The sequence below is a fragment of the Cetorhinus maximus genome, chromosome 26 (genome assembly GCF_964194155.1).
Source record: "Cetorhinus maximus chromosome 26, sCetMax3.hap1.1, whole genome shotgun sequence".
Lineage (NCBI taxonomy): Eukaryota > Metazoa > Chordata > Chondrichthyes > Lamniformes > Cetorhinidae > Cetorhinus > Cetorhinus maximus.
In genome coordinates this window covers 20,341,486-20,354,637 of record NC_135904.1, presented here as the reverse complement: position 1 = coordinate 20,354,637, position 13,152 = coordinate 20,341,486, and the positions used below count along the sequence as shown (strand labels likewise).

General features: G+C 44.0%; 1 protein-coding gene across 1 annotated transcript in view; it reads left to right on the top strand.

Moving 5' to 3' along the window:
- Window positions 1-12,925, top strand: part of LOC144668369 (aquaporin-9-like) — a 93,544-nt gene extending 80,619 nt beyond the window's left edge. Inside the window, exon 6 of the mRNA XM_078530313.1 lies at window positions 10,788-12,925. Within this exon, the coding sequence (XP_078386439.1) occupies window positions 10,788-10,980 (193 nt within the window). The 3' untranslated portion in view covers window positions 10,981-12,925. The remainder of the gene's footprint in view (window positions 1-10,787) is intronic.
- The last annotated feature ends 227 nt before the right edge of the window (window positions 12,926-13,152 follow it).

Below are 13,152 nucleotides of genomic sequence, written 5' to 3'. Positions count from 1 at the left end.
GAACTTGGGAGCAGCTCTATAACGGGAGCCTTCAGGAGCTGAGTGAGTTTGAAAAAAGAATCAAATAGTAACATCACAGGAAAACAGTAAGTGACTGTGGCTAGAGAGTGTCTGTAAACAGCTGAAATTTAAAAAAAAAAGTTTTAGTAAAGGCAACTACTTAAAGTTAATTAAGTGACACAAGCAGCAGGGAAGTAAAGGCATGGCAGGGCAGCTTGTCTGTTGTAGAAAGCCCATGCTGTAACATGTGGAAAGCCCATGCTGTAACATGTGGAAAGCCCATGCTGTAACATGTAGAGAGCCCATGCTGTAACATGTAGAGAGCCCATGCTGTAACATGTAGAGAGCCCATGCTGTAACATGTGGAAAGCCCATGCTGTAACATGTGGAAAGCCCATGCTGTTACATGTGGAAAGCCCATGCTGTTACATGTGGAAAGCCCGTGCTGTAACATGTGGAAAGCCCATGCTGTAACATGTGGAAAGCCCATGCTGTAACATGTGGAAAGCCCATGCTGTAACATGTGGAAAGCCCATGCTGTTACATGTGGAAAGCCCGTGCTGTAACATGTGGAAAGCCCATGCTGTAACATGTGGAAAGCCCATGCTGTAACATGTGGAAAGCCCATGCTGTAACATGTGGAAAGCCCATGCTGTAACATGTGGAAAGCCCATGCTGTAACATGTGGAAAGCCCATGCTGTTACATGTGGAAAGCCCATGCTGTAACATGTAGAAAGCCCATGCTGTTACATGTGGAAAGCCCATGCTGTTACATGTGGAAAGCCCATGCTGTAACATGTGGAAAGCCCATGCTGTTACATGTGGAAAGCCCATGCTGTTACATGTGGAAAGCCCATGCTGTAACATGTGGAAAGCCCATGCTGTAACATGTGGAAAGCCCATGCTGTTACATGTGGAAAGCCCGTGCTGTAACATGTGGAAAGCCCGTGCTGTAACATGTGGAAAGCCCATGCTGTAACATGTGGAAAGCCCATGCTGTAACATGTGGAAAGCCCATGCTGTTACATGTGGAAAGCCCATGCTGTAACATGTGGAAAGCCCATGCTGTAACATGTGGAAAGCCCGTGCTGTAACATGTGGAAAGCCCATGCTGTAACATGTGGAAAGCCCGTGCTGTAACATGTGGAAAGCCCATGCTGTAACATGTGGAAAGCCCATGCTGTAACATGTGGAAAGCCCGTGCTGTTACATGTGGAAAGCCCATGCTGTAACATGTGGAAAGCCCATGCTGTAACATGTGGAAAGCCCATGCTGTAACATGTGGAAAGCCCATGCTGTAACATGTGGAAAGCCCATGCTGTAACATGTGGAAAGCCCATGCTGTTACATGTGGAAAGCCCATGCTGTAACATGTGGAAAGCCCATGCTGTTACATGTGGAAAGCCCATGCTGTAACATGTGGAAAGCCCATGCTGTAACATGTGGAAAGCCCATGCTGTAACATGTGGAAAGCCCATGCTGTAACATGTGGAAAGCCCATGCTGTAACATGTGGAAAGCCCATGCTGTAACATGTGGAAAGCCCATACTGTTACATGTGGAAAGCCCATGCTGTAACATGTAGAGAGCCCATGCTGTAACATGTGGAAAGCCCATGCTGTAACATGTGGAAAGCCCATGCTGTAACATGTAGAGAGCCCATGCTGTAACATGTGGAAAGCCCATGCTGTAACATGTAGAGAGCCCATGCTGTAACATGTGGAAAGCCCATGCTGTAACATGTGGAAAGCCCATGCTGTAACATGTAGAGAGCCCATGCTGTAACATGTGGAAAGCCCATGCTGTAACATGTGGAAAGCCCATGCTGTAACATGTGGAAAGCCCATGCTGTAACATGTAGAGAGCCCATGCTGTAACATGTGGAAAGCCCATGCTGTAACATGTGGAAAGCCCGTGCTGTAACATGTGGAAAGCCCATGCTGTTACATGTGGAAAGCCCATGCTGTAACATGTGGAAAGCCCATGCTGTAACATGTGGAAAGCCCATGCTGTAACATGTGGAAAGCCCGTGCTGTAACATGTGGAAAGCCCATGCTGTTACATGTGGAAAGCCCATGCTGTAACATGTGGAAAGCCCATGCTGTAACATGTGGAAAGCCCGTGCTGTAACATGTGGAAAGCCCATGCTGTTACATGTGGAAAGCCCATGCTGTTACATGTGGAAAGCCCATGCTGTTACATGTGGAAAGCCCATGCTGTTACATGTGGAAAGCCCATGCTGTAACATGTGGAAAGCCCATGCTGTAACATGTAGAGAGCCCATGCTGTAACATGTGGAAAGCCCATGCTGTAACATGTGGAAAGCCCGTGCTGTAACATGTGGAAAGCCCATGCTGTTACATGTGGAAAGCCCATGCTGTAACATGTGGAAAGCCCATGCTGTAACATGTGGAAAGCCCATGCTGTAACATGTGGAAAGCCCGTGCTGTAACATGTGGAAAGCCCATGCTGTTACATGTGGAAAGCCCATGCTGTAACATGTGGAAAGCCCATGCTGTAACATGTGGAAAGCCCGTGCTGTAACATGTGGAAAGCCCATGCTGTTACATGTGGAAAGCCCATGCTGTTACATGTGGAAAGCCCATGCTGTTACATGTGGAAAGCCCGTGCTGTAACATGTGGAAAGCCCATGCTGTAACATGTGGAAAGCCCGTGCTGTAACATGTAGAGAGCCCATGCTGTAACATGTGGAAAGCCCATGCTGTTACATGTGGAAAGCCCATGCTGTAACATGTGGAAAGCCCGTGCTGTAACATGTGGAAAGCCCATGCTGTAACATGTGGAAAGCCCATGCTGTAACATGTGGAAAGCCCATGCTGTAACATGTGGAAAGCCCATGCTGTAACATGTGGAAAGCCCATGCTGTAACATGTGGAAAGCCCATGCTGTTACATGTAGAGAGCCCATGCTGTAACATGTGGAAAGCCCATGCTGTTACATGTAGAGAGCCCATGCTGTAACATGTGGAAAGCCCATGCTGTTACATGTAGAGAGCCCATGCTGTAACATGTGGAAAGCCCATGCTGTTACATGTAGAGAGCCCATGCTGTAACATGTGGAAAGCCCGTGCTGTAACATGTGGAAAGCCCGTGCTGTTACATGTAGAAAGCCCGTGCTGTAACATGTGGAAAGCCCATGCTGTTACATGTGGAAAGCCCATGCTGTTACATGTGGAAAGCCCATGCTGTTACATGTGGAAAGCCCGTGCTGTTACATGTAGAAAGCCCATGCTGTTACATGTGGAAAGCCCGTGCTGTTACATGTGGAAAGCCCGTGCTGTTACATGTGGAAAGCCCATGCTGTAACGTGTGGAAAGCCCGTGCTGTTACATGTGGAAAGCCCGTGCTGTTACATGTGGAAAGCCCATGCTGTTACATGTAGAAAGCCCATGCTGTAACATGTGGAAAGCCCGTGCTGTTACATGTGGAAAGCCCGTGCTGTTACATGTGGAAAGCCCATGCTGTTACATGTAGAAAGCCCATGCTGTAACATGTGGAAAGCCCGTGCTGTTACATGTGGAAAGCCCGTGCTGTTACATGTGGAAAGCCCATGCTGTTACATGTAGAAAGCCCATGCTGTAACATGTAGAAAGCCATGGACACTTGCTGTAGCCTGGACACCACATGGGCAGGAAGCGTCACCAGCTGCAGAAATTTGAACTCCGGGACCGGAAATTTCCAGCCCCTCACGCCTGCGGAATCTTCCGGTCCCGCCGATGTGAGCGGAGATTTCAGTGGCTCGTCAGCCCCCCCTTGAGGGGAACCCGTCACAGGGCAGGGGGGCTGGAAAATTCCGGCCCAGGTTTCGGAACTCCAGCTGGAGTCACTGTGGCGCATCTGCGAGGTTGAGAACCACGTGGATGACACGTTTAGGGAGGTAGTCACACCCACAGATTAGGAGCACGGAGGCAGAGAGGGAGTGGGTGACCAGCAACGCAGTTAGTCCATCTCGCTCACCAATCAGTTTTCCATTTTGGATACTGGTGAGGTCCATGGTTCCTCAGGGGAGTGAAGCAAGACCCAAGTCCGTGGCACCACTGGTGGCTCAGCTACACATGAGGGGAGGAAGAAGAGTGGAACAGCAATAGCGGTAGGAGATTCAACTGTTAGGGGAACAGACAGGTATTTCTGCAGCCGTAGATGTGACTCCAGGATGGTATGTTGCCTCCCTGGTCCCAGGGCCAAGGAAGTTGCCAAGCGGCTGCAGGACATTCTTTTGAGGGAGGGTGAACAGCCAGAGGTCATCCACATCGGTACCAACAACATAGAAAGAGGGATGAGATCCTGAAAGCAGTTTATAGGGAGCTAGGAAAGAGATTGAAAAGCAGGACCTCTAGGGCAGTAATCTCAGGATTACTCTCAGTACCACGTGCTACTGAGCATAAGACCATGAGACGTAGGAGCAGAAATAGGCCTTTCAGCGCATCGAGTCTGCTCCGTTCAATGAGACCATGACTGATCTGATCATCCTCGACACCACTTTCCTGCCTTTTCCCCTTAACCCTTGATTCCCTTACTGATTAAAAATCTGTCTATCTCAGCCTCGAATGTAATTAACAGCCCAGGCTCTACAGCCCTCTACAGTAAAGAGCTCCATATATTGACTACCTTCTGAGAGAAGAAATTCTTCCTCATCTCTGTTTTAAATGGACAACTCCTCACTCTGAGATTATGCCCTCTGGTCCTAGGCTCTCCCACAAGGGGAAACAGCCTCTCAGCATCTATCCTGTCAAACCCCCTAAGAATCTTATATGTTTCAATAAGGTCGCCTCTCATTCGTCTAAACTCCAATGAGTACAGACCCAACCTACTCAACCTCTCATCATAAGAAAATCCCTCCATCCCCAGGATCAACCTAGTGAACCTTCTCTGGACTGCCTCTAATGCCGGTACATCTTTCCTTAGATAAAGGGACCAAAACTGTTCACAGTATTCTAGGTGTGGTCTAACTAGTGCCTTGTATAGTTTTAGCATGGCTTCCCTATTTTTATACTCCATTCCCTTTGAAATAAAGGCTAACATTCCATTTGCCTTGCCTATTACCTGCTGAACTTGTACGCTTGCTTTTTGTGATTCATGCACGAGGACCCCCAAATCCCTCTATGCTACAGCTTTCTGCAGTCTTTTTCCATTTAAGTAATATTCAGCTCCTCTATTCTTCCTGCCAAAGTGCATAACCTCACACCTGCCACATTATATTCCATCTGCCACATTTTTGCCCACTCACTTAACCTGTCTATATCCCTCTGTAGACTCTTTGTGTCATCCTCACCATCTGCCTTCCCACCCACTTTTTTGTCATCTGCGAAATTGATGAAAGTACATTAATTTCCCTCATCCAAGTCAGTAATATATATTGTAAATAATTGTGGCCCTAGCACTGATCCCTGTGGCACTCCACTAGTTACAAGTTGCCATCCTGAAAATGCACCCTGTATCCCAACTGTCTTCTATTAGTTAGTCAGAGCGCTATCCATGCTAATATACTACCCCCAACACCATGGGCTCTTATCTTATTAAGTAGCCTTATGTGTGGTACCTTATTGAATGCCTTTTGGAAATCCAAATATATTACATCCACTGGCTCCCCTTTATCTATCCTGCTTGTTACCTCCTCAAAGAATTCTAATAAATTTGTCAGGCATGATTTCCCTTCATGAAGCCATGCTGACTCTGCTTGATTATATTTTGCATTTCTAAATGCTCTGCTATTACATCCTTTATAATAGACTCCAACATTTTCCCAATGACAGATTAAGCTAACTGGCCTATAGTTACCTCAATAGGAATAGGAGGATTGTGCGAATGAACATTATACATTAATGATCTAGATGAAGGAACTGAGGGCATCCTGGCTAAGTTTGCAGATGATACAAAGATAGGTGGAGGGACGGGTAGTATTGAGGAGGCGGGGAGGCTGCAGAAGGATTTGGACAGGCTAGGAGAATGGGCAAAGAAGTGGCAGATGGAATACAACATGGGGAAGTGTGAGGTCATGCACTTTGGTAGGAAGAATAGAGGCATAGCCTATTTTCTAAATGGGGAGAGAATTCAGAAATCTGGAGTGCAAAGGGACTTGGGAGTCCTAGTCCAGGATTCTCTTAAGGTTAACTTGCAGGTTGATGTGGTAGTTAGGAAGGCAAATGCAATGTTGGCATTTATTTCAAGAGGACTAGAATATAAAAGCAGGGATGTGCTGCTGAGGCTTTATAAGGCTCTGGTCAGACCACATTTAGAATATTGTGAGCAATTTTGGGCCCCGTATCTCAGGAAGGATATGCTGGCCCTGGAGAGGGTCCAGAGGAGGTTCACGAGAATGATCCCAGGAATGAAAAGCTTAACATATGAGGAACGTTTGAGGACTCTGGGTCTATACTCGATGGAGTTTAGAAGGATGAGGGGGGATCTGGTTGAAACTTACAGAATACTGAAAGGCCTGGATAGAGTGGACGTGGGGAAGATGTTTCCATTAGTAGGAGAGGCTAGGACCCGAGGGCACAGCCTCAGAGTAAAGGGAAGACCTTTTAGAACAGAGATGAGGAGAAACTTCTTTAGCCAGAGAGTGGTGAATCTATGGAATTCAGAAGGCTGTGGAGGCCAGGTCATTGAGTGTATTTAAGACCGAGATGGATAGGTTCTTGATTGGTAAGGGGATCAAAGATTATGGGGAGAAGGTGGGAGAATGGGGTTGAGAAACTTATCAGCCATGATTGAATGGCAGAGCGGACTCGATGGGCCGAATGGCCTGTTTTCTGCTCCTATGTCTTATGGTCTTATGGTCTAACACATGGTGGAGAAACAGTTTAGGATGGAGGGCTTTAGATTTCTGGGGCCAGTGGGACCTGTACAAGGAGGATGAGTTATACCTTACCAGGACAGGTACTAATATCCTCAGGGAAGATATTCTAGTGCTGCTAGGGAGGGTTTCTACTAACTGGGAAGGAGATGGGAACCTGAGAGGGAATTTGGATAGGAGGAAAACAAAGCTGATAATGGGAAATACTAAAGTAGTAAATGAAAGTAGAAGGCAGTGGAAACAAAGGCCAGCATCAAATAGAGTCAAAATACAGAATAATGTTAAAAGGGCAGAATTAAATATATTCTATCTGACTTCATGCAGCATTCGCAACAAGGTGGGTGAATTGGTGGCATGAATAAAGGTAAGCGGGTATGTTCTAATTGCCATTAGACGGAGATGGGGCTGTAGGGTGACCAAGGCTGGGAACTGAATAATCAAGGATCTTTGACATTTAGGAAGGACAGGCAAAAAGGAAAAGGAGGTGGGGAATCGCTGATAATAAGGGATGAGATCAATACGTTACTGAGAAAGGATCTTAGGTCGGGAAGAACAAGATGTAGAATCAGTTTGGGTGGAGCTACGAAACAGCAAGGGGCAGCAAGCATTAGTAGAAGCTGTTTATAGGCCACCAAATAATAGTGGTAATATAAGGCACGGTACAAATCAGGAAGTTAGAGGTACATGTAACAAGGGTAATACAGTAATTCTGGGAGACTTCAATCTACATATAGACTGAGTAAATCTAATGAGCACTAATGCTGTAGAAAATGAATTCCTGAAATGTGCTCAAGATGGTTTTCTAGAGCAGTATGTTGAGGAACCAACTAGGAAACAGGCTATTTTAGATTTAGTATTATGCAATGATCTTGTTGTAAGAGAGCCCTTAGGGAAGAGCGACCACAATATGATACAGTTTTACATTAAGTTTGAAAACAATGTAGTTCAGTACAAAACTCAGGTCTTAAATCTAAACAAAGGAAACTATGAAGGTATGAGGGGCAAGTTGTTTGTGGTGAATTGGGAAAACATATTAAAAGATATGATGGTAGACCAGCAATGACTAGCATTTAAAGAATTAATATATGGTTTACAACAAATGTACATTCCTTTAAGGCAGAAAAACCCAACAGGAAAGGTGACTCAACCATGGCTAACAAAGAAAGTTAAAGATTGTATTAGATCAAAGGAAGAGGTTTATAAAGTTACCAAAAATAGTAGTAGGCCTGAGGATTGGGATTTTTTTTTAGAATTCAGCAAAGGAGGACCAAGGAACTGATAAAGAAAGTGAGAATGGAAATGAATGTAAACTAGTGAGAAACATACAAACGGACTGTAAAAGCTTCTATAGATATGTAAAAAGGAAAAGATTAGCAAGGACAAATGTGGGTCCATTACAGGCAGAGACCAGAGAATTTATAATGGAGAATAGGAAAATGGCAGATAAGCTAAATAATTACTTTGTGTTTATCTTCACTGAGGAGGAAACAAGAAATCTCCCAGAAATAAGAGCAAACCAATGGACTAGTGAGAATGAGAAACTGAAGGAAATTAGTGTTAGTAAAAAAAAAGTAGCATTGGAGAAATTAATGGGACTGAAAGTTGATAAATCCCAGGATCTGATGATTTACATCCTAGAGTGTTGAAAAAGGTGTCTGTAGAGATAGTGAATGCATTGGTAGTCATCTTTCAAAATTCATAGATTCTGGAATGATGGCTGCAGATTGGAAGGTGATAAATGTAACCCCACTGTTTAAGAAAGTTGGGAGAGAGAAAAGGAGGAACTACGGACCATTTAGCCTGATGTCAGTGGTAGGGAAAATACTAGAATCTATTATAAAGGATGTGATAACTGGACACTATGTAAATAATGGTATGATCGGGCAGTGTCAACATGGATTTATGAAAGTGAAATCATGTTTGACAAACCTGTTGGAGTTTTTTGAGTAAGTTACTAGCAGATTAGATAAGGGGGAGCCAGTGGATATGGGTGTTCAGGAAGCTTTCGATGAAGTCCCACACAGGAGGTTAGTAAAGAAAACTAGAGCAAATGGGATAGGGGGTAATATATTGGCATGGATTGAGGATTGGTTAATGGACAGAAAACAGAGGGCAGGAATAAAAGGGTTATTCTCAGGTTGGCAGGCTGTGACCAGTGGGGACCACAAGGATCAGTGCTTGTACCCCAGCTATTCACAATCTATATCAATGATTTGGATGTGGGGACTAAATGCAATATTTCCAAGTTCGCAGATGACACAAAACCAGATGAGAATATGAATTGTAAGGAGGATGCAAAGGGGCTTCAAAGGGATTTGGACAGGCTTGGTGAGTGGGCAAGGACATGGCCAATGGATGTGCGAGGTTATCCATCTTGGTAGGAGGAACAGAGGTGCAGAGTATTTCTTAAATAGTGAGAGATTGGAAAATGTTGATGTCCATAGGGACCTGGGTGTCCTTGTTCATAAGTCACTGGAAGCCAACATGCAGGTGCAGCAGGCAATTAGGAAGGCAAATGGTATAATGGCCTTTATCACAAGAGAATTTGAGAATAGGAGTAAAGATATCTTTCTTCAATTGTATATAACCTTGTTTAGACAGCACCTGGAGTGTTGGGTACAATTCTGGTCCTCTTATCTAAGGAAGGATATACTTGCCATAGTGGGATTGCAGTAGATATTCACCAGACTAATTCCTGAGATGGCGGGATTGTCCTATGATGAGAGATTGAGGAGACTGGGCCCATATTCTCTCGAGTTTATAAAGAAGAATGAGAGGTATGTCATTGAAACTTACAACATTCTTAAAGGACTTAGGGTAGACGCAGGAAGGATGTTTCCCCTGGTTGGGGGGGTTCTAGAACCAGGGGATACAGTCTCAGAATAAGAGGCAGGCCCTTTAGGACTGAAATGAGGAGGAATTTCTTCACTCAGAGGGCGGTGAGCCTCTGGAATTCTCTAACCCAGAGTGCTCTGGAAGCTCAATCATTGAGCATATTCAAAACAGAAATTGATAGATTTCTACATATTAATGGCATCAAGGGACATGGGGAGAGTGCGGGGAAGTGGTACTGAGGTAGATGATCAGCCATGATCTAGTTGAATGACGGAGCAGGTCAAGGGGCTGAATGGCCTATTCCTGTTCCTGTGTTCAGTTTGAAGTTTATTGTCAGCCCTTTTGTGTTCACTGATTTTAGCAACAACACAAATAAAGTATACAAAGCTGGTTTTCTCAGCTTCTTATCCTTCCCACTAAATGAGTAAAAGAAGGAAATCTCAGCCAGTGGAGGAGGCTGTGAATCATCAAAAGTAGGTTTGGAAAGAAGTTTGAAAAGCTCCCCAGTGCAGAGGGAAGTTCATCCAAATCTAGCTTTATCTGAACTGGCCAGAGAAAGTGTCGGCAATGAGAGAATTCAGGGTCAAGGAGCGAGACTGTTCCATGCTGGAAGGAGAGATCAAGTTGGAGGGAGAGACTTGTGAGACAGCAGAAATGACAGAATTTATTTAGCTATTAATTCGCCATTGGTTGCATGTGGTGGGCTTGAGACTCAGACAATTGCATAGAGACTGTTAGTCATTACTTTTCCTATGACATGCTCCAGCATTTTCTAATTGAGTTGTTGGCTGTTTTGTAAAAACTACTGGGGGAAGAATCCCTCTGACGTAGCAAAAGAGCAAATGTGTACTTTATAAACTTGCATCCAACACAAGTCCAGAGATAAGGGGAAGTCAGATTACAGATACCAAGAAATGAGCGGGTGGTGTAACCTAATGCCAAGGATTTGCACAGCGTTTCTAAACCACTGAAGCATCACTCGCCTGAATGTCACTGAACCCCAGACACATTGAATAGCCGTGTGAGTACAGCATGTAGTAACTGTCCCATTCTAACAGGCTGAGACATTGGTCTGGCTTGAGTGAGTCAGTCTCGCCACTGGATCTGATATCTATCTGTTTTTTTTGTCCACACAGTGTCAGCAATGGGTGGTGGTGGGTTCCTGTCATCGCACCAATGATCGGTGGAGTCCTTGGGACCGCCATTTATGTTCTGACAATCGAGCTGCACCATGAAGAGACAACCCCAAAGGAGAGCTACACTACCTCAGGACAGCAAGCGGAAGGGAAGGCAAAATATGAAATGATTGCAGTGCAGAGTAACAAATAACGTGGAACATTGAGTGAAGAACCAGCTGCTAGTGTTGGGATCTGGGTCTGTGAGGAAAATATGAATTAATTTCAAAAAGAGCTTCATTATTCACCTGACAAATGAGTTATGGGGATATGATTCTAATGTTATTGATAGGGGACAGAGTCGTCGATCACAAAAGCTATTAAAGAACCAACCTAATGTTGTGCAGTGATACCTTGACAGGCTGTTTAACACCCAAATAGAGATGAGACAGAATTGGGACCAGTTCAATATCACATATTCACAGATTCTACAGTGTAGAAAGAGGCCATTTGGCCCATCATGTGTGCACTGGCTCTCTGAGCATTTTAATTTAGTGCCAATCTCCTGCCTTTTCCCTGTAACATTGCACATTGTTTCTAATTAAATAATCATCCAATGCCCCCATCTTGAAAGCCCCAATGAACCTGCCTCCACTACACTTCCAGACAGTACATTCCAAATCCTAACTACTTGCTGTGTGAAAAAAGTTTTCCCTCACCTCACATTTGCTTCTTTTGCAAAACACTTTAAATCTGTGCCCTGTGGTTCTCAATCCATTTACAAGTGGGAACAGTTTCTCCCTATCTACTCTGTCCAGGCCCCTCATGATTTTGAAAACTTCTATCAAGTCTGCTCTTAGCCTTCTCCTCTCCAAGGAAAACAGTCCCAACTTCTCCAATCTTTCTTCATAACTGAAGTGTCTCATCCTTGGAACTATTTTCATAAACCTCTTCTGCACTCTCTCCAATGCATTCACATCCTTCCTATAGTGTGGCACCCAGAACTGTACACAATACTCCAGCTGAGATCTAACCAGTATCTTATGTATATTCATCATAACCTCACTGCTCTTATACTCTATGCCCTATTAATGAAGCCTAGAATACTGTATGCTGTAAAAACAGCTCTCTACCTGTCCTGCCACATTTAATGACTTATGTACATATACACCCAGGTCTCTCTAATCCTGCACACCCTTTAGAATAGAACCCTTTGTTTTATACTATCTCTCCATGTTCTTTGTACCAAAGTGCATCACCTCACACTTCTCTGCATTGAACTTCATCTGCCACCTGTCTGCCTGCTCCACCAATGTATCTATGTCCTTTTGAAGTTCTATACTGTCCTCCTCACAGTTTACAATCCTCCCGAGTTTTGTGTTGTCCGCAAACTTTGAAATTGTCCCCTGCACACCAAGATCTAGATCATTTACATATATCAGGAAAAACAAGGGTCCCAATACCAACCCCTGGGGAACTCCACTACAAACCTTCCCCCAGTCTGAAAAATATCCCTTAAACCATTACTCCCTGTTTCCTATCCCTCAGCCAATTTTGTATCCATGTTGTCACTGTCCCTTCTATTCCATGACCTATATTCAATGAGGAAAACCTGGTAAATTCTTGAGTCACAAAGTCACTAGTAAGTTGCTTCAAGAATACGTGTCAGGAGCAGGATTACATAAGTCACAGGCCTATCAACTCACAACTCATAGACGTAAAGGAGTTGCATCAGCTGCTTTGCAATTGCTTACTGTACCTTAAACCACCTTGTCCTGATGTGTATTCTGCTTATACCACACGTATACATTTATTTATACATTTCAGTGTACAACTTCCATGCAAAATATTGCCACAACCAACCTGGAAGCTCCAACCACTGTACAAAAGAATGGCACATTAACCAAACTGAATATTTGTGAAGTAAAAACATACTTTCAATTCATACTGTGTATTGGAATGATCAATTTGCATTTATCAGAAGTCTTAATGATGTATTTTATCAGTTTAGACAGATCTCGCTGAAAACACATACTTGTGTATTTTCATTTCCACAGGCCCATACCAATCTGCTTCTGAATGTATTGCTTTGCAGAATAACCAAAACACATACTTGAATAAATTTTATATCAATTAAAGTTAACATTATTGCAACCTTCCCATCTGTTTACGTGATTATATTGTTGCACATCAATACAGTGCTGTGTTACTGTTAATACCTATATTACTAATCAGCAGTGTAGTGTGGAAGTGTGGAACTAACTACGTTGTTGGTCTACTTGGTCTACTCTTCACTGTCACATCTTTTCCTGCTTACAACAGAATGTCAGCGATATGTATAAATGGGCGATTTACTTTTATGTAATTAGACAATTTAAGACAGAAT